Source organism: Tamandua tetradactyla, chromosome 17 (genome assembly GCF_023851605.1).
Source record: "Tamandua tetradactyla isolate mTamTet1 chromosome 17, mTamTet1.pri, whole genome shotgun sequence".
Lineage (NCBI taxonomy): Eukaryota > Metazoa > Chordata > Mammalia > Pilosa > Myrmecophagidae > Tamandua > Tamandua tetradactyla.
The window spans coordinates 2,334,168-2,356,946 of NC_135343.1; the positions used below are offsets into that span (position 1 = coordinate 2,334,168).

The 22,779-nt window shown below is 41.5% G+C and overlaps 1 protein-coding gene and 1 pseudogene across 1 annotated transcript in view; both read right to left on the reverse strand.

Annotated features, from left to right (window-relative positions):
* Nucleotides 1-1,374: 1,374 nt before the first annotated feature.
* LOC143660594 (neuroepithelial cell-transforming gene 1 protein pseudogene) lies at nt 1,375-5,014 on the reverse strand (annotated as a pseudogene).
* Nucleotides 5,015-8,288: 3,274 nt separating this feature from the next.
* Nucleotides 8,289-22,779, reverse strand: part of STARD7 (StAR related lipid transfer domain containing 7) — a 37,030-nt gene continuing 22,539 nt past the window's right edge. Inside the window, exon 8 of the mRNA XM_077133759.1 lies at nt 8,289-21,869. Coding sequence (XP_076989874.1) covers nt 21,685-21,869 — 185 coding nt within the window. The 3' untranslated portion in view covers nt 8,289-21,684. The remainder of the gene's footprint in view (nt 21,870-22,779) is intronic.

The window sequence follows — 22,779 nt, forward strand, 5'->3', positions numbered from 1 at the left end:
GCTCCGGCACATGGCAAAGTGACACGGTTTATTACAGGAAAGGCCAGACTGTGACAGGAGATGGGTGCCATCCGCGCAACCGCCAGCCCTGGCTGAGCTGATGGTCCACCTAGCTGGAAAGCGGGAGGGCCCCACGGGTTGGGTAGGCGGGCGGGGAGGGCGGCAGGTCATACCCAGGGCCTTGGGAGCTCGGCCTCCCTCCCTCTCCCATGCATGTGCACGCACACACGCATGTGCACACCTGAACGCACACAAGCCACCTGGGTCCCTGGGCTGGGAGCCTGGGAGCCTCCCATGTGCCCAAGCGGGCAACCCCTGGCCCTCCTCTCCCCACAGACCCCACCACACTGCACAGCTGGCCACCCTCTGGCACTTCCTACTCCTTTGTTCATTTGAGGACCTTGAGCCCCTGGGGCCATCAGTGAAATCCCCAGGCTGTTGGCGGGGGCCACTGCCCCCTGCTGCTGCTGTACCCAAGCCACTGGACAAGGATCCCAGGACAAGGGCCTGGCCAGGCCTCCAGAGCAGTGGCCGCTAGCCAATTCTTTGAAAAGCCATTCCTTAATACAAGTTCTCCGTGGATCTTCCCTCCTCCAGGGCATTCTCTTAGGGCAGTTGGGAGAGGTTTATAAACTGTTTTCCAGCGTACTGTTTGTGAATTTTAAAGATTTCCTCCAAATCTTTGCCAGGAGATTGCAGAGGGCTGCACAGGCTCCCAGAGGACGAAGATTCTACACCTGGCCCAAGTGGGACAAGGCACGTGACTTGAGATAAATCCTGGCCTTTCGGAACGTCATTTATAAAACGAAAGATTTGGACTCAATGGCCTCTAATGGGCCTTCCCCTTTTATACTGCATTTGTCCAAATATGGGCTTCAGCCCTGTCCAGGGAAATGCAAACTGAAGTGTGCACACCCCCTGGATGCCTGCAGCCCAAACAGGAGAGGGCATATAAAAGAAACCCACAGGGCCCCCAGAAGTTCCCGATGTTCTCAGAAGGGACAGTGGCCACAGAGGGCAGAGCTAATACCCCCTGACCACAGCCTTTGCAAGCAGCTTCCCAAAGGCCTGACTCCCCATGGAGATGACAAGTTCAGAGGAGCAAGCCCGGCCACCCCAGCCAGCTGTCTTCCTTGGATCACACACGCCTCTTTCTCCTGCGAGCCCAGCAAGACCCACTGAGTCTGTGGCCTGTGGACTGCTGAGGGTCGGCCCCAACCACGGGCTCAAGGCTGGCCTGCCCAGAGGCGCCAGGATCCAGCTGCCCCAGGCCAGTTAATTTACCTTCCCTCTTGCTTTTCAGATGCTTAAAGTTTCATGTGTGTTAGCCACCCCAAAACATTGCATTTTAAAAATTGCAATTTCAATGAAATTCTTAAGGTAGTTTTTTCAATAGTCTGGAATATACTAAGCCGTTTCATGTGTGTTAGCCACCCCAAAACATTGCATTTTAAAAATTGCAATTTTCTTAATTGGCTCACGAACAGTTTGACTTGGTCTCATTTGGCAGAGTTAATAGCTTTAAGAAAAAAATACACACATGCACACACACACACACACATTTTTAATCAAGGAAGAAAAGTATTTTAAAGACACACCAACTTAAAAAGTTATCACAGTAAAAAATAATAATAATAAAAGTAAATACTTAAAACTACAACAATTAAAAAATTAAATAACTCACCAGTTAAATGGATGAAAAAGAAAACTATGCAGTGAAAAACAAGCTAATATAAAGCATTCCAATTGGTGAAATGGAAATTTTTTTAGTTTTATGATTTTTTCCAAGGAATTGCTTCAATGGAAATTTTGAAATACTACAAGTGATTAGTTCATGTAGATTTTAGGTGCCCATGTTAAAATTTAAAATTCTGCATAGAAGATTTACCAAAGGAACACTGGTAAAATACCAGGATTTGTAAAATTTTAAGTTTTGGCAAATATTGTAACTATCATAATTGGTTGGCATTGGAAAGTCAGGATGGATTCAGAATTAGGTGAAAATCTATTTCACAAATATTTCATTTGATTAAAAATAACAGAGTTGCATGTTTGAAATGAACCCATAAAATCATATCTTAACAAAAGAAAAGATTGTAATTTTAAAGTAATCTATATAGGGCCATGGTGGCTCAGCAGGCAAGAATGCTTGCCTGCCATGCCAGAGGACCCAGGTTCGATTCCCGGTGCCTGCCCATGTTTAAAAAAAAAAGGTAATCTATATACCTTTAGTTGCCATTGGAGGAAAAAAAGCAAAAACCTAACAACCAAAAAACATAGAAAACATTAAGACTGTGTAAAGTAACCCTACAATGCTGCCATGCATACATTACAAGAAAAAAAAGCTGTATACATTTATGAATTAACAGTTTCTCCATCAGTTAATATACAGAGCTCTCTTTATACCAATGTCTCCTACTGTTCGTCACTTAACTGGACTTTGTCTCTTGCTTTCAGAACTCAGGCAGTGTTTGATGTGCTTCCACACTCCTGGTGTCTTCCGCGTGTGTGCACTGGAACTAGAATAACACTGGAGACGTATGCCCTTCTCTGGGCTTTGACATCTGACGCAGAGGGGTTGTTCTCTTTGCTGTCTCCTTCCAGCTCTGGCTTTTCTGCTGGAAAGGGGAACAGTGGTCTGAATGCACTTGAACCACTGCTGCCAAGGGAACACATCGCTGGCCTGCAGAGCGTGAGACTGGCCTGGAGAGGGGTCGCGGAAGCAAACTCTCAAGATATTTTTAGCTTTATCTGAGTTGCTGGAACCCCTGGAAAGGATCCTTCCAATCCCACAAGTCCTGCAGGTCTTCTGAGGTGGCCAGTAACCTTGCAAGAGTGATGCTCATTCTGTGTCAAAACCAAGATGCCTTGAAACAGGAAAATGTAAAGTTTATGTCGTTTTCATTCTTCACTCCCCATAGTAAAGCATTGCCTGTTTTGATTCTAGGATCCTTCTGCTTTTCACCCAGATACTCAAGTTTTTCAATATACTATTGGCATTCTGATTCACCTTTGTTCAAGTTGATATCAGAGAGAACTTCTTGTATTATCGATACAGCTTCCTCCAGAAGCTGAATGTTAGGGGGTCTTTTGGAGTATGTCTAAGAATTTCTTTTAATAGCAATGGGTATTTGACTAGGCAACTTTGAGGAATAATTAGGAAGTTCCAAAGATCTTTTTGACTGAAAGGAGACTCAAGACATCACCAAAGGAAGTCTCGGACTCTTGAATCTTGTTCTTTTTTATCAAAAAGAGCTTTGGTTGCCAACTGGTTACTACAATAGCATCTGCAGGCACTCAGGTTTGGCATCCTGTCCACAAGAACCAGACCAACTTGCTCCACCATTCCATCAGGCTTGGCTGCTGCTCCTATTCTTGACAAATCTTCATGCAAAGGTATGTAAATGTTCAAATCACTAAAAATGTGTGTGTTCCTCTTCTGACATAATAGACAACATGGGATCATGGGAAGCCCTTCTTGCAAGTTTGAGAGCCTCAATTAAATTCTGTTCACCTCGAGACATTTCATATATTGCCTCCTAACATTTAAGTTCTCTGCTCTCCTCTATTCTGCAGTCAAACACCTCTGACCACAGGCGCATGATCTCTTCTTCTGGCAGGTATTAGGACTGCTGATCTGCCATATGAATTCTGGGCAGAAGCCAGGGATCTGTTGTCATCACAGGGGGGTAAGCATTGTTTGACCAAAGCATCTGCCTGCTCCATTTCTTACAGGAGAGACCAAATGTGCCAAGGAGGTGACCCAAGTTAGAGGTCAAAGTCTTTTGTTCTTGGCTCCTCTTGTTCTCTGAAGGACTGATTATTAACATCTAGGACTCAAATGGTCCTATTAAAAGGTAGGAGACCTCCAATCTCATCATGTGCCATCATGCTTTGCCAAGTATCCCTTACAATCTTTAAGACTAATCCACATTTGAGTCAGCCCTGCAAAAAATTGCCTCAGAGCTACACAGGCTTTTCTTCTGAGCGCCACACTTGGCAGCCCTTTGTAGGGCTTGCGATGGAGCTAATTGCTTCCAGTCATTAGGATTTCTTAAAGATGGGGTAAAAGATACCTCTCAAAGATGGCGGACCAAGATGGCAGCTTAGCAATGTCTGTGATTTAGTTTGTCCTCCAGAACAGCTACTAAATAACCAGAAACATTACAGAACAGCTCCTGGGCCACATCAGTGACCGGACACAGAGCGTACCCCAGTCTGGACCAGCTGGATTACAAGCCTCCCCAGAACCGTGAGTTCCCCAAGGCACAGAGGCTGGTGCCCCTCCCCCACAGGCCGCTTCCCAGAGGGGAAAGGAAAGGAACTTTACCAACAGCAGGGGCTGAGCCCCACCAGACACCAATTTTGGAATTAATTAACAAATTCTGAGTACTAAAAACAGGCCCCCAGCTCAGGTGGACCTGGTCAAAGCAGAGGTCAATCATTTTTGCCCTGGTGCCAAGGGGGCAGGGCTGACAGAAAAAGAAAAAAAGAAAAGAAACACACGTTTTTGTGGCTTGACTGCCTTTGGATACAGTGGCAGGGCTTCTCAGGCTGCAACTGCCCCAGGGGTACACAGAAACAAACTCGTTGGAGGGCTTGTCTGGAGCCTGTGCCTTCCCCAGGGCAGGGATGAGGCCCAACTCAGGTGGAATCCCTCCCTCAAGGAATTCAGACCCCAGGGCTTGGAAATTTGAAGCCATTAAAACCAGCCTACAACCTCTCCTCTGTCTCTACCATGCCCCAGCAGGGAGAGTCTGCCAAAATTAAAGGTACTAAATCATCTTAAGCTGGTGGGAACTGCAGGCAGACAAGCACCACATACTGGGCAGCATAAGAAAAACAGAGCCCAGAGACTTCACAGGAAAGTCTTTCAACCTGCTGGGTCTCACCCTCAGGGAAAATTGATGCAAGTGACTCTCTCTTCCTGACAGAAGGCCAGCTTGGTCTAGGAAAATCCAGCTGGGGTCTATAATACCTAAGTAGACCCTCCTAAGGGTGGCAGGGTGGTGGGGTGGGGGTGGGGTGGGGTGGAAGGCACCATACAGGCAGGGCAAGAAACAAGAAAACAAGAACTGAAAAATTCTTCTCTGTTAAACAAAACCTAAGCTGGAGGTCCGGAAAAAGCTGAACTGAATGTGAAAGAACAGATAGACAACAAATTAATCCAGCAAGAAAACACTAGGTAAAAGAAGTGAAAGCAATCTCCAGAATAAACTAATTAAGGTAATTAAAAACCTAGACACCAGCAAAAATAACAAATCACACTAGGAAAACTGAAGATATGGCCCAGTCAAAGGGAACAAACCAACAATTCAAATGAGATACAGGATTTGAAACAATTAATTCAGAATGTACTATATATTAATAAAAGTAACAATTCAGCACGAAGACATAACAATCATAAATATATATGCACTGACCAGAATGCTCCAAAATACATGCAGCAAACACTGAAAACACTGAAAAGAGAAGTAGACACATCTACCATAATAGTTGGAGACTTCAATTCACCACTCTCATCAATGGACAGAACATCTAGACAGAAGATCATAAAAAAACAGAGAATTTGAATAATACAATAAATGAGCTAGACTTAACAGACATTATAGAACATTATACCCCACAACAGCAGGATACACCTTTTTCTCAAGTGCTCATGGATCATTCTCAAAGATAGACCATATGCTGGGTCACAAAGCAAGGCTCAATAAATTTAAAAAGATTGAAATCATACAGAACACTTTCCCAGATCATAAAGGAATGAAGTTGGAAATCAATAATAGGCAGAGTGCCAGAAAATTCACAAATATGTGGAGGCTCAGCAGCACACTCTTAAACAACCAGTGGGTCAAAGAAGAAATTACAACAGAAATCAGTAAATATCTCAAGGCAAATGAAAATGAAAACACAACATATCAAAACTTATGGGACACAGCAAAGGCATTGCTAAGAGGGAAATTTAATGCCCTAAATGCCTATATCAGAAAAGAAGAATGGGCAAAAATCGAGGCATTAACTGCCCACTTGGAAGAACTAGAGAAAGAACAGCAAACTAACCCAAAAGCAAGCAAAACAAAAGAAATAATGAAGATTAGAGCAGAAATAACTGAAATTGAGAACATGAAAACAATTGAGAAAATCAACAAAACCAGAAGCTGGTTTTATGAGAAAATCAGTAAGATTGATGGACCCTTAGTAAGACTGACAAAAAGAAGAAGAGAGAGGATGCAAATAAATAAGATCAGAAATGGAAGAGGAGACATAACCACTGACCCCACAGAAATAAAGGAAGTAATGAGAGGATACTATGAACAACTTTATACTAATGAATACAACAATGTAGATGAAACAGACAACTTTCTAGAAAGGCATGAACAACCAACTTTGACTCGAGAAGAAATAGACGACCTCAACAAACCAATCACAAGTGAAGAAACTGAATCAGTCATTAAGAAGCTCCCCAAAAAGAAAAGTCCAGGACCAGATGGCTTCACATGTGAATTCTACCAAACATTCCAGAAAGAATTAGTACCAATCCTGCTCAAACTCTTCAAAAAAATTGAAGAGAAGGGAAAGCTACCTAACTCATTCTACAAAGCCAACATCACCCTCATACCAAAGCCAGACAAAGACATTACAAAAAAAGAAAACTACAGACCAATCTCTCTAATGAATATAGACGTAAAAATCTTCAACAAAATCTAGCAGATCGAATCCAGCAACACATTAAAAGAATTATATGTCATGACCAAGTAGGATTCATCCCAGGTATGCAAGGATGGTTCAACATAAGAAAATCAATTAATGTAATACACCATATCAACAAATAAAAGCAGAAAAACCACATAATCATCTCGATTGATGCAGAAAAGGCATTTGACAAAATTCAACATCCTTTCCTGTTGAAAACACTTCAAAGGATAAGAATACAAGGGAACTTCCTTAAAATAATAAAGGGAATATATGAAAAACCCACAGCTAATATCATCCTCAATGGGGAAACACTGAAAACTTTCCCCCTAAGATCAGGAACAAGACAAGGATGTCCACTATCACCATTGTTATTCAACACTGTGTTGGAAGTTCTAGCCAGAGCAATTAGACAAGAAAAAGAAATACAAGGCATCAAAATTGGAAAGGAAGAAGTAAAACTATCACTGTTTGCAGATGATATGATACTATATGTCGAAACCCTGAAAAATCCACAGCAAAACTACTAGAGCTAATAAACGAGTACAGCAAAGTGGCAGGTTACAAGATCAACATTCAAAAATCTGTAGTGTTTCTATACACTAGTAATTAATAATCTGAGGGGGAAATCAAGAAACAAATTCCATTTACAACTGCAACCAAAAGAATAAAATATTTAGGAATAAATTTAACTAAAGAGACAAAAGACCTATACAAAGAAAATTACAAGAACTTGTTAAAAGAAATCACAGAAGACCTAAGTAGATAGAAGGGAATACCATGTTCATGGATTGGAAGACTAAATATAGTTAAGATGGCAATTCTACCTAAATTGATTTACAGATTCAATGCAATTCCAATCAAAATCCCAACTACTTACTTTTCAGAAATAGAAAAACCAATAAGCAAATTTATCTGGAAGGGCAGGGTGCCCTGAATTGCCAAAAGTATCTTGAGGGAAAAAAAAACGAAGCTGGAGGTCTCACGCTGCCTGACTTTAAGGCATACTGTGAAGCTACAGTGGGCAACAGCATGGTACTGGCATAAAGATAGATCTATTGACCAATGGAATTGAATAGAGTGTTCAGCTATAGACCCTCTCATCTATGGACATTTGATCTTTGATAAGGCAGTCAAGCCAACTCCCCTGGGACAGAACAGTCTCTTCAAAAAATGGTGCCTAGAGAACTGGATCTCCACATGCAAAAGAATGAAAGAGGACCCATATCTCACACACTATACAAAAGTTAACTCAAAATGGATCAAAGATGTAAACATTAGGTCTAAGACCATAAAACAGTTAGAGGAAAATGTAGGGAAATATCTTATAAATATTATAATTGGAGGCGGATTTATAGACCTTACACCCAAAGCAAGAGCACTGAAGAAAGAAAGAAATAAATGGGAATGCCTCAAAATTAAACACTTTTGCGCATCAAAGAAATTCATCAAGAAAGTAAAAACTAAGAAATGATGATCATGCATCTATGTGATGATATTAAGAATTACTGATTGCATATGTAGAATGGAATGATTTCTAAATGTTGGGTTCTTTGTTTTTCTTTAATTAATAAAAAAAAAAAAAAAGAAAGTAAAAAGACAGCCTACACAATGGGAGACAATATTTGGAAACGACATATCAGATAAAGGTCTAGTATCCAGAATTTATAAAGAGATTGTTCAACTCAACAACAAAAAGACAGACAATCCAATTACAAAATGGGAAAAAGACTTGAACAGACGCTTCTCAGAAGAGGAAATACAAATGGCCAAAAGGCACATGAAGAGATGCTCAACATCCCTGGCCATTAGAGAAATGCAAATCAAAACCAATGGCCATTATCAACAAAACAGAAAATGACAAGTGCTGGAGAGGATGTGGAGAAAGAGGCACACTTATTCACTGTTGGTGGGAATGTCAAATGGTGCAACTGCTGTGGAAGGCAGTTTGGCGGTTCCTCAAAAAGCTGAATATAGAATTGCCATATGACCCAGCAATACCATTGCTAGGTATCTACTCAAAGGACATAAGGGCAAAGACACAAACAGACATTTGCACACCAATGTTTATAGTAGCACTATTTACAATTGCAAAGAGATGGAACCAGCCAAAATGTCCACCAACAAACGAGTGGCTAAACAAACTGTGGTATATACATATGATAGAATATTATGCAGCTTTAAGACAGAATAAAGTTATGAAGTATGTAAAAACATGGATGGACCTTAAGAACATTATGCTGAGTGAGACTAGCCAAAAACAAAAGGAAAAATATTGTATGGTCTCACTGATATGAACTGACATTAGTGAATAAACTTGGAATATGTCGTTGGTAACAAGGACCATCAGGAGATAGAAATAGGGTAAGATATTGGGTAATAGGAGCTGAAGGGATACAGACTGTGCAACAGGACTGGATACAAAAACTCAGAAACAGACAGCACAGTACTACCTAACTACAATACAATTACGTTAAAACACTGAATGAAGTTGCATGTGAGAATGATAGGAGGAGGGCTGGGGGCATAAATGAAATCAGAAAGAAAGAGAGATGTTAAAGATTGAGATGGTATAATCTAGGAATGCCTAAGTATATAATAATAGTGACTAAATGTACAAATTTTAAAAATGTCTTTGCATGAGGAAGAACAAAGGAATGTCATTACTGCAGGGTACTGAAAATAGATGGTAATTAATATTTTAAAATGTCACCTTATGTGTGAGACTAAAGCAAAAAATGTTTGTTACAAAATTTATATTTTGACTAGTGCATTTCCTAATATAACTTATGTAGGGAGTTTGATTGAATACTATAACTACTTGGAATCTCAGGTAGGACATGAGATTTTGTTGGTTTGTCCAGAGTGATGCCCCGATGAATCTCAGAGTGATTCGATCAGCGAGTGGAAAAGTATTTGCAAAGCCCCCTTTGGGGAATGGTGAGAACGGGGAGAAATTCAACTTACCCAAGTTGAATGCTTGATAGTCTCACAAGCAGTGTGGACAACCAAAGCTATAGACTTAGCCCTCAGTCTTGGGGGTTGTTCATATGAAACTTAACCCCACAAAGGGTAGGTCAAGCCTACTTAAAATTTAGGCCTAAGAGTCACCCCCAGGAGAGCCTCTTTTGTTGCTCAGATGTGGCCTCTCTGTCCAGCCAACACAACAAGCAATCTCACCACCCTTCCCTGTCTACATGGGACATGATTCCCAGGGGTGTGGACCTTCTGGCAACATGGGACAGAAATCCTAGAATGAGCTGAGACTCAGCATCAAGGGATTGAGAAAACCTTCTCGACCAAAAGGGGGAAGAGTAAAATGAGACAAAGCCTCAATGGCTGAGAGATTACAAACAGAGTTGAGAGGTTATCCTGGAGGTTATTCTTATGCTTTAAGTAGGTATCACCTTATTATTCAAGATGTAGTGGAGAGGCTGGAGGGAACTGCCTGAAAGTGAAGAGCTGTGTTCTAGTAGCCAAGTTTCTTGAGGATGATTGAATAATGATACAGCTTTCACAATGTGACTGTGTGATTGTGAAAACCTTGTGTCTGATGCTCCTTTTATCTACCTTGTCAACAGATGAGTAGAACATATGGAATAAAATTAAATAATAGTGGGAACAAATGTTAAAATAAATTTAGTTGGAATGCTAGTGATCAATGAAAATAAATTTAGTTGGAATGCTAGTGATCAATGAAAGGGAGGGGTAAGGGGTATAGTATGTATGAATTTTTTTTTGTTTTCGTTTTACTTCTTTTTCTGAATAGATGCAAATGTTCCAAGAAATGATCATGATGATGAATATGCAACTATGTGACGATATTGTGAATTACTGATTATATATGTAGAACGGAATGATCAAAAGAGGAATGCTTGCGTTTGTTACGTGTTTTTTGGTATTTAAAAAAATTAAACTAAAAATTAAAAAAAAAGATGGGGTAAAAGGTCCCAGAATTACCAGTCAATTGGTTTGATGTTGATGCCAAATAAAATTCTAGAATCCCACATCATACAGCTGTTTGGACAATTAAAATGTCCAATTTATTCACATTTAAAACGAAACAAAACCATGATGAAATATCAGTAAAGTAACAAATATTAATAATACCCAGTGCTGATGAGAAAGAAAAACTCTTTAGTTGCTGGTGGGAATGCAAAGACATTCTGGGAAACAGTGTGGCAGTTTCTCTTTAAAGTTAAACATAAAAAGAATATATAAACTAGCAATACTACTCCTTGGTATTCACCGTAGAGAAATGAAACCTACGTTGATGCAAAAAGTTGTATACAAATGTTTACAGCAGCTCCATGCATAATTGCTAAAAGCAGAAGCAACCTAAATGTCCTCAACAGATGAAAGGATTAACAATCACGGTCCGTCCATCCATCCATCATATATACTAGAAACATACATACTCCCACGGAATATGAAAAACATGGAGTACTGATACAGGCAATAACATGACTCAATCTCCCAGGCATTATGCTGAGTGCAAGAAGCCAGCTCCAAAGTTAAAAACTGTGTGATTCCATTTATATGACATTCTCAAAAGGAAAAAACTATAGTGACAGATTTCCAATGGTTAGGTGTGCGGTAGGGCATGACTACAAAGCGTTAGCAGGAGTTTTGGGGGTAATGAGAGCTACTCTGAGATTTGTGTAGTTACAAGTTCACATAGGTGCTAACATTCATAGAACTGTATGCCCTGAAAAAGTAAACTTTACTGTTAATTAAAAATTAAGTTAAAAAAAAACTTACACACACATATTTTTTTGTCAAGCCAAGCACTCTGTGTTGCAAAATTATAAAAATTGTAAAAAATTTCTAATTTGCCAGTTGTCTCCTTCTCTCCTTCCTCAGCAAAAAATACCTCTGAATTTTAACTGGGCACCTGGCTGCTAAGACATGACTCCCCAGCTCCCCTTGTGTGACTAAATTCTGGCCATGGAGCTGTCAGGCTGTGCCATTCTGGGAAATGCCCGTGGAGGCAGGAGACATGCTTTGCTCTTTTCTCTGGTGGGGCACAGACATGGCGGCTGTCCAGGTAACACAGTAGCCGGGACCAGGCCCCACTGAAGCAGTCAGTGCGCCAGACGTGGTTCCTGTCCTCAAGATGCTCACCTTCTGGGCCCCACATTTCGGGAAGGGCATTAGCCAACTACAGTATACCAGAAATATTACTGAATAGCAAAATTATTATAAAATAGCAGAAACACACTGAGTGCTGTTGGGGATTGAATCTTGTACTCCTCAGGACAAGTTCAAGTCTTAATCTGCACTCCCGTGGTGTGAACCCATTGGGAAGCAGGGTCTTTGAATATGTGGTGTCATTTATGAGTAGAGTCCTCCGAGATTCTCTCCAGGTGTGGGGCACGTCTTAATTCAGATTATTGGAGGCCTTACAAAGAGTAGCTGGAAAACAGTAAGGACTGGAAGTCAGAGAAAGCCACAAGAGGACACCAAAGAGATAGCTTGCCACATGACAGAGGCAGAGATGCAACCAAAGAACCTCAAGGAATGTGGCAAGCTGGCACTAGGACACTACAGACTCTGAGATGGCATGGCCTGTCCAGTTCTTGATGATGGACTTTTGGCCTCCAAACTGTGAGCCTATGTGGATCGGCTGGTGTTTCCCTGGAACTCAGAGTAATTTTATGACACCCAAGACCCAGCAATAGAGTGCTGCAGCCCTAAAAGTTAGCGTAGCTACATACAGCAACAGTTAAAGTAACCAAAAATGAGATCAGGCCTCAATTAGAGATAAAAAGGAAGCCAATCTGGCTGGGACTAAGGTAAATCAGAATAGAGGATAAAAGTTGATAATGTTTGTACTCTAGAACTTCATCTCCTGTATGAACCCAAAGGCAGAGAGGTTTACGAAGTCTAGACATATAGATTGTTCTATAACAAACAATCGAAACCAACCTATATGGATAGCTCATTAAACAACTCAAACTGCTTGAGTCCAGAATGGGAACGAGGCCTTGTAATTCTGTGTAGCTTAATATAATCAGACTACAGTGGGCTGACAAAAAGTATTGGTAGAGAGCACATATTCTAACTCAGTCTGTCTGGATAGATCATTTAAACAATCCAAACACAGGAAGCCTAGAATAAGAATGAGGGCCTTAAATCCTGTATAGATTTAATGTAATGCCTGGATATATCCCAGAGTATATTAAGCAGATAATTAGAAAGTATTGACAAAGTCCCTTGAAGGATGGGAGGAAAGAAAATAAGGAACTATTAAACTATTAAACCACTAGGGAAACCCCCAATACTGTGTCAAACATTAGGGACACCCAAATCAATAGGCCAAGCCCTTGATCTTGAGGCTTGCTCTTGTGAAGCTTATTCATGTACGTAGCAATGAAGCTTAGCCTACCCGTAGGTATGCCTAGGAATTACTTCCAGAGGACCTCTTGGCCAATCTCTAAGACCAACTCTGCAAGTGAAATCATTGCCCTCCCATCTACGTGGGACATGACATCCAGGGGTGAAAGTCTCCCTGGCAGCGTGGGAGAGAACTACCTAGGGATGAGTCTGGCCCTGGCACCATGGGATCAACAATGCCATCCTGACCCAAAGGGGGAAAAGAAATGTAACAAGTAAGATATCAGTGGCTGAGAGGGTTCAAATAGAGTCGAGAGGCTACTCTTATGCAAGCTTCAGTTGGATATTACAACCTATCATAACTTGCCAAACCCCAACCTAAGCCATTCCTGCCAATCCTAAAGAACATCTAGGGCATTATATAAGATTCAACAAAGGTTCCATACACTAGGGTAACTTTCCAGAAACCTACAACCACCAGATGGGTCCCTGGACCAGATAAGTCCTGAAATGCAGAGGGGTCAGCCTCTCCAGAACATCAACTAGTTCTATCCCCCATCCTACATTATTGATAGCCCATTCCAACATGAAAAAGTTAGAATGGGTATAGCTCAAATACCCCTAAAGAGTAGGAGAAAGATCAAAGGTGATGGTGGAGTTATACAGAGAAGGTAGGGTTTAACAAACGAGTATGAATGCTGAATCATTATATTGATATTTCTTTTAGTCTCCAGTATCTTAGAGCAGCTGGAAGTAAAAACCTAAAATTGTGGAATTGTAACCCATCCCAAACTCTGAAATCTGTTCTACAACTAGTTGTTGTGATGTGCTTTGAAATGTATTGGTTTTTTGTATATGTTATTTTTCACACATAAAATATATATATATTTCTTCTAAGCCTCCAATGTTCTGGAGAAGCTAGAAGGAAAAATCTGAAATAGAAGAATGGTAACCCATAACAAACTCTGAAATCTATTCTGTAACTATTTGTTGAAGTGTACTTGTTGCTTTTTCTTTCTTTTCTTTGTGTATGTTATATTTAACAATTAAAGATGTTTTTAAAAAAATGTTTAAGAACATTAAATTTTTTATTCCCTTGATTCACTGGTAAATCACTAACATAAACATAAACACCAATACTACCCAAATAAAATTAGGTATGGATGACTTAATAGCATACGAAGGTATGAAATTCATAGTTCTTTTTCTAGGACCAGGAAAGCAACGTTTTACCATGTATCAAACAGGATTGATAATCGATGCTGACGAGACTGGAATACATTTCAGTGATCAGCTAGATGACTGTTAGTATACTAACACTTCTAGTAACTTATACTGATAAGCAAATTGATCAGTTCACTAAAACTACTACTGTGAAACACTGTAGTGAGAATGGATATACCATAGTGCATCCGAGTACCACAGATTCTACAAACTTAATTTTCCATTAACCAAAATAATCAAACTCCACACCTTGTACAGCTTGAGTGCCACGCCTGCCGATTTGTGCTTTTGTAGCTTTTTGTAGTCTATTCCTTCCAAAGTGCATAGAAGGTACTGTCTTGAAAACGTAACTATGCAAGTTCAAGTATACTCTGAGCAGGGATTACAGAGTGTCCAAAAACTTGGATGGCCGCAGCAATTACAAAGATGATTTTTATTATCATGAGACAAAATTTAATAAAGTTTGTTCTTATTCACCAAGGGTTGCATCAACAAACTGGTCATGATGCTGCTTATAGCATTGCTACTAACTCTGTTTTCCAAGCCCAATGTGCCAGCTGGCTGATAGTATGTTCTACAACGGGGCCAGAACAGTGTTGAATTACATCCTTTGGCATGAAGCCATGATCCTTCCTCTGTGCCAGTGATGTTTAGAAAAGCTAGAAAAGAAATTTCGAGACATGGTATTTATGCCCCTCATGCTTGCCTGATTTCAGCAGGAGTAAATTAGGTTGAACATGGCCTATACCCACAACGTTCTGCAACTACAACAGGTGTTGCCTCAGCACAAGGGAGTACACTGGTGGGTGTAAATACTGATGAAAGACACCAGCCTCTAAGAGGCAGCACATGAGGCTGAAGCACAACTTAAACGCAACAGAGACTTGAGAGAAGCTCAAAATACAAATCTACCAATGAAAAGGACATCATAATTAAGTTTCTAACAAGATGTTTCTAGCAAGCATCCAATACCAGCAACAAAAAGGTCACCCAGGCTAGAAGTGCTCTTCTAGAATGACTAAAAAGTCAGTTAGACCCTGCATTTAATGCTCTTTTCATCCAGGGCATGGACAAAGAAATTTAAAAATAAAGATAAAAAAATAAAATAGGAAGAATAAGCGGTAAAATAAATTGGGTAGATTAAAATACTAGTGATCAATGAGAGGGAGGGGTAAGGGGCATGAGACGCATGAATTTTTTATTTCTTTTTCTGGAGTAATGCAAACGTTCTAAAAATGATCATGGTGATGAATATTCAACTGTTATACCGTGAACAACTGATTGTACACCATGTACAGATGATAGGTATGTGGTTTGTAGAAAAAATATTTTTTACAAAAGAATTGCTTGTTCTTTCTTTTCTTTGTATGTATGTTATATTTCACAATAAAAGAACGTTAAAAAGAATTAACAAGGATGGACATAAAGAAAGTCTGTGATCCAAGTTTCAAAATAAAGTCAACCGACTAAGGGAAAGAAATTTAGCATGACAGCATTTAAAAGAAACTAACCTAAGTCTTAAGACCTGTTGCCAGCAGTCTTTAAAGAGGCCAAATAGGTCTGCCCATGGTTCTGTCACTTACTGTGTGACTGTGAGCAAACTACTTAACCCCCATATTCATGTCCTAGCTGCTACGACAAATACCAAACAATGGGGCTGGCAAAACAGGAATTTACCGTCTCAGTTTCAGAGGTTAGAGGTTGAAACCATCTGGCTGGCTGGCAACATCTGGGGTTCCTTGCCTTTTCCATTATGTGGCAATACACATGTTGAGGTCCTCTCTCTTCTGTTCCAGGCTCTGTTGACCACCAGTTTCTTTCTTTCTTTCTTTTTTTTCAGGATTACGTCTCTTCTTTAATTCTGAATGATTATTCAGCGTGACACTGTCCAATACAGTAGTCACAATATTGACAAAGGAGCACTTGAAATGTGGCCAGTCCATATTGAAATGTGGTTTAAGTATAGAATATAAGCCAAATTCTAAAGAATCAGCATACACACACACACACACAAAAAGAATGTAATATAATAATATTTTGAACCTGCCAAGCTACATAAAATATACTCTTAAATTTATTTTACCTGATTCTTTCTACCTTTTTAACATGGCTACTAGAAAATTTAAAATTTCACACCTGGTTCACATTATATTTCTGTTGGACAGAATTGGTCTAGCCACATGTAGTAGGCTTGAACAACTCCAGCAAAAGAGAACTCAGTATGTCCCAAGGCAGACATTATATCTTTAAACTAGTTCTCTCCAGATACTCAAATAGATTAGCATTCTCAACATTAATAGACCTAGAGATGGGGTCTAACTTTTCAGCTGTACATGCACAGAAGCAAATGCCAGAGTATCCTTTCAAAATCTCCCACTAATATTTCACCCTCAATTTAAAAAAAAAATTTTTTATTAATAAAACATATACACATTCTTAACATATGAACATTCCATATAGTGTAATCAATGGCTCACAATATCATCACATAGTTGTGCATTCATCACCATGATCATTTTTTTGAACATTTGCATTGCTCCCGAAAAAGAAATCAAAAAGAAAAACTCATACCTACCATACCCCTTACCCCTCTGTCTCACTGACCACAAGTATTTCCTTCTACTCAATTTATTTTAACCTTTGTTCTCCCTATTATTTATTTTTATCCATATTTTCAAAAATATTTTATTGTAAACCACAAACAGACTTACAAACATTACTGACATACAAACATTCTTGACGGTTATCACACAGTTGTGATCCCGTTTCTTGCCTGTCTCATGGCTTCTCCTGGGCCCAATTTCCTTTGTTCGTAAGGACTTCAGCCAGACTGGATTAAGTCCCACTCTCATTCAATTTTGGCCACTCCTTAGCTAATACTATCTTCTAAGGTCCTATTTACAAATGAGTTCACACCTCAGGACCAGGAGAAGGGAGGTGACTCAATCCCCAAGAGCCTGTCATTTTCTTGTCCATAAAGACCATGTGTTCACAGGGTTGTCAGGATTAGATGACACATGTATAAAAGCATACAGCATGTGGCCTGGAACAAGTGCTCGGGGATGGTGACTCTGATTAGCTGACCCCCTTCATCAACATAAGCCAACAGCTGTGACCTGACCAATGACAAATTAATGACATCTTTTCCTGTATTAGAATGCAGATCGAGGAGGTACCTGACTGCTTTTGACATTCAACCCTTGCACACAGCACTGAAAGACATCGGTGCCATTTATCTGTGTGCCACGGTTACCCTGCTTAGGTACACCTGGCTAGGTGAAACGGTCTTAGGCTTGTAAAAACCACAGGCGCAAATGTTAAGGGGTGAAATGTTATGACGCTTCCAACTTCCTTTTAAATGGTTATGAGAAAGGGGACAGACAAAGAGATAAAACACATAGGAAGATTTAAACCAGTCATCATAGCGGAAAGCTAGATAAGATGTTCTCTTATTATCCTTTCAATTTTTCAGTATATATAAAAATTTTCAAAGCAAAATTTTCTTTGGAGGGGAGGCTTGTCTTTTTTTTTTTTAACAGGTGAAGCTGCTGGTGATATAAAGTCTGGAAAAAGCTTAGGGACATGTGAGCTCTGTCTTTAAGAATTTGAAGAACTATCCCACAGATGTTTTCCTGTGATACTCCAAAAACAAAGAACATCAGGAGGAGGAGGCTTAGTATATATACTGTAGATACTTAGTATATATAAAGCCAGAGTTGCCTGATACGGCAAACTCTGCTCTCACTGAGGGCACCACTGCTTGTCACACAGTTGCTGGCAATGTCATCACGGAGGCTGTGCAGGGGACCTCAGCGGCAGGGTGGAGGTTGGGACATTTAAAACCCACAAGTTTACACCTCTGACAAGAAGTCTACAAGCAGAGATTTGCTTTGAAATGATTACCTTGGAGCAATCTGTAGAAGAGTTATAATCATTCACATTCCCTGCTTCCCAAGAATCAGAAATCCAGCTCACACTGGCTCAACCAAAAGGAGAAAGTCAGCCTCAGGCACAAGTGTTTCCAGAAACTCAGGAGGTATTTGCAGAGCTGGGCATTTATTTCAACTCTTGGGTTGTTTTTCTGTGTTTGCTCTCAGGCAAGCTCTCCCTTCCAGTCCAGGCTGACACCCTCAGCTCAACAACCTCAGCAGCTTCCCTTACCCCACAATTTCCACAGGAATCCCAGAACGGGGTCTTATCTGGCTAAATTGAACCTATGAAGGGTGGGCCCTGGTTCTCAGGGCCTACTCACTACTCCGACTTCACAGTCCCCTGGGACAATTTCTTCCTCCACTGCTCAAACACCGTGGCTTGAGCTAAGCCATGACCCTACCTAAGTCAGACAAAAGCCAACAGCTTTTCTGCTTGTTCTTGCCTTCTCTTTGACCCCTCACATGCTGTACCCATGAGGGCAACAGGAGGAGAGAAGAGAGACACCAGGACTGTGGGCTCACCTATAGAGTCCAGCCAGTTTCCCACTAACGAGAGGAAGAGGCTCCACTGGGCCAATGTCACTGCACTCTGGGAATTACATGTAGGCCAGACCCGCACTGGCTCTTTCCACTGTACCGTTCTCCTGTTCCACAGTGTTATCACTTCTGCAACGCAACACTGCATTCCTACATGACCCCACGCCATGCAAAATCACACAATGAAAACCACAGGGCTTACGGAAAAACCACGGTAAGCGCATAACACTTCAAAACCTTGCTGATGACACATAAAAATGGCAGAACAGCTTTATATACTTTAAATGGTTAAGAAATACAGAAAAATTATAATACACGCAGCACTTGACCTTGAAAACAACCTGCTGTTTACTGTAGCAGTCTGCCAGCCTACCCACTCAGCTCCCACAGACACCAACCTGTGAGGAGAGGAATAGAACAAGAGAAATAGAAAGGGAAAAAGTACAGGGACAAAAAGAAATTAGGGCAGGTTGTGGGGCCCAGGGCCAGGAAGCCCTGGAAGGGCTGTAGCCTGAGTGACCATTAAGATGGGAGCTGGAGGGTTCTCCGCAATAACGTGGAAGCTGTACCAGACAGGGCCAGGAGGGGCTTGCTGTCCTTGGGGTGTGCACACGGTGTATTGCCATGCAGCCAGATTCTGCCGGCCACAATCTTACATAAACGAACTTAAAGTTCATGCCATGCTCATACACTAGAGAGCTCAAAGGGCTCTCTAGTACATGAACTGCACTGACATATGCGTTTTCAAAACAAGCACCATGGTGGACTTGCCAGTAAATCTACCTCTATATCCTGCCATGCACAGTGGGTTTTGAGCTCACCACCTCCCCTCTGACAAAGACAGGGAGCTGTCCCCAGCTCCTCTATACTGTGCTGCTAGAGTCCCCTCCCTCCTCTCCTTACTCACTCCCAGGTCTCACGGTCTGCAAAGCTCCATCACCCATTCCCCCAGCCTGGTCCTTCTTTAAGAGCAAAGGACACAGGTTAGTAGGTCGAGTCAAAGGGGTGGAAATTAGGGGCTTATTTACAAAGTTCCACCACCAGTTCCTCCAGTCTGGCCCTTCCTTAAGAGCAAAGGGCACCCGTTAGCAGGTCAAGATGAGGGAGGAGGAAGTGGGAGCCTATTTTGTTGCTAAATTGGTCACCTGGAAGAGCTCACACTCTAGACAAGGTTATAGCACTGTCAGCCGCTGAATACCAAGGCTGAGGCCCCACACACCAACCTGCATAAAGAACACTCTTCTGATCAGGAGACAGGCCCCACACACCATATTTCCCCACCACTACCTTTCCAAAGACAAACGCTCTTTAGGTACTAATCCTTATGTTTTTATTCACACGTTTAATAAAAATGTCACAGTTAGGAGTGAGATCATTACAATAACACAAATGGATGTACAGACAGACCCTAAGTGCAGTCAAACTGCTGTGAATCAGACCATGGAGCCACACCCGACTCCTCAGTACCTGCTGCACACACACCCTCACACAAACACCGTTGGCGCACGCGCCAACAACTGTGGGTGTCAGGTTTGGATATAACCCTGGACTGTTTTGTCAGGACCTGGGGATCAGAAGAGAAATGATCAAGGAAAAGAAGCTGGGACTCTCAATATATCTCTAAGCTCTGCCAACAACTCAGAAGGCAAGACTAAAGCACTGGGGCAGTTATTTCCTTGGCACAAAATTTAACTGGCAACAAGGCCAAGGAGAGGCTTAAGTTAGTCTCAGGTTTAGACTTCTTTTTCAGGGCCACAAAAGGGTAGCAAGCAGGGAAAAAAAAGGAAAAATCCTGCCATTTAAATTCTAGAAAAAAAGTTAAGGAAATATTTAAAACTTGATCCCTATTCTCATTAGACCGAGGCATGGCCTGAAGGAAAACCAGATAAGCCAAGCTGACACCATATGATCATGACTTCTTCAGAACAGTATAGCTTTTATTTTTAGCGGTGAAGGGAGGAAGAAAACTTTTCAGAGAAGCGAAAGGACCATAAACCACATCCCCATCCTATTAGTATCTTGGGCAAGATCACATCTACTCTTTCCCAGTCAGTTTATGGCTTGGAGGGAGGCATGTGCCCATTCCTCTGCCTTTAGCCTGAAAAGGATGAGTCCACGGCATCGAGGCAAAACTAAAGTGTGAAAATAATGTTGGAATCAAAAGAACTCACTCAACTCCCTAATTTCTTCTTTTTGATACAAAAGATTAAACACAAACACTAACTACACTTAAAGGTGGTATTTTCAGCAGCTCCACTGATCCTATGAGAACACTGACAGCACAGAGACTACTGTCTGAGAGGGTTCACTTTCAGTGCTCTTGGTAAATGGGGTGAGGACAGGCAGGAGGCAATGTACAACCTGAATACATTGTGGATTCAAAGGACACCTCCACAGGTACGGGTGAGTCTGTGGGCAGTAATGACATGTGAGGAGAGCAGAGGGGTATTTCCTGTACAGACGTTATGGCCCTAAAGCTGAAATGAGGTGAGGACAAGGCACTTGCACTGCACGGTGACCCTTCACATCCAACCCCCATAGCCTGTTACCAGGAGCATGCCCCAAATCCTTTCCTGGAAGACTTAACCAGCCACCTCCACTTTCCAGTTGCACCTTCAGAACTGAAGAAATCCAAAGCACTGTAGAACCAAGTGGGAATTGGAATGCTGGCAGAGGAAACCACTCAGAGGAAACAACGGAAGTTGTCCCCTTCTGGCTTGAGGTGAGAAGTTTGTTCCAGATTAGATCAGTGAAATACCAAATTTCAAAATGCTTGGCCTGAGAATATGATGATATCCCCCTGGACGTCTTCTTCTTCTCCATGTTTTGAAAAGGCGCAGTAAGGGCTCTGGTGATCACAGCAGATACCTTCTAGTACACATGGTGTCTCGTCCCCATTCCGCAACCAAGTGATATGGGACTGAGATGAGGGCAGAAGTAGCCTGTCTTCTCCCAAAGCCTTTTAGGCATACTCGATCCGGGCAGGACCCCGACTACCTTCATTCTTCCTCTCAGATGACTGGGTGGTGGCCTTGGCCTCACCACCCATTTCCAGAGGCTTAGCTGAGATGTAGTCCTTTACTTTGATCTCCATATTCTTGGCTTTCAGGGTGGCCATGTGCAGCTTCTCCAGGAAATCAGGCATGCCTGCCGATTGACGGGAAAATTTGGTTAGGCTGGCATATAACCAGTAGGATCAAAGTTAGAAGGCCTTATTTATTTGATGGAAGGGAGCTAGGTCTTCTTTACTAAGAGACCACAGTCTGACTGATAACCTATGAGCAACAGCTGCCTCCCAGAAGGTACATGGAGTGAAAACAAGCTATGACCTCCAATGCTTTCACAGGGGTACTCATCAAGCCTGACAAGTTCCAAAAGACTTCCTTTTTGGCCGATTAAAATATCAGTTATCAGTGCGGCACAGCCTAAATCACTGCTGATTTGATTCAGATAAATGTCAATCAGAAATACCCTATCGCCGCTCCATTCTCTCCCTAAGAAAGAAGCTGCCTATAGATGACCAGAAAAAGAAAGTTATATGAGGAGCCTTTTGAAGCAAGAAATGGGAAGGGAAAGATACAGCTACTACTGTGGCAAGGAGCCTTTGCCTACCACATTTTCCATGTGAGATTTTATGGTCTCAAACACTACCTACGAAAAAGCATTAATATGCATGAACCTGTGCCGGTTTGAAGCTATTATGTACCCCAGAAAAGCCATGTCCTTTAATCCTTATTAAAGGATTAGTTGGGTGGGACCTTTCTGATTGTTCATGGAGATGTGGCCCACCCAATTGTGGGGGGTAACTTTTGATTACAAGGCTTCCACGGAGATGTGTCTCCACCCATTTAAGATGGGTTGCTTTCTGGAGTTCTTTAGAGGGAATCATTTTGGAAAAAACTTTAGAGCCACCAGAGCAACCAGAACCAACAGAGTTCACATAGCCAGAGACCTTTGGAGACGAAGAAGGAAAATGCCCCTGGGGGAACTTCATGAAACAAGAAGCTGGAAGAGAAGGCTTGCAGACATTGCCATGTGCCCACCCAGTTGAGAGAAA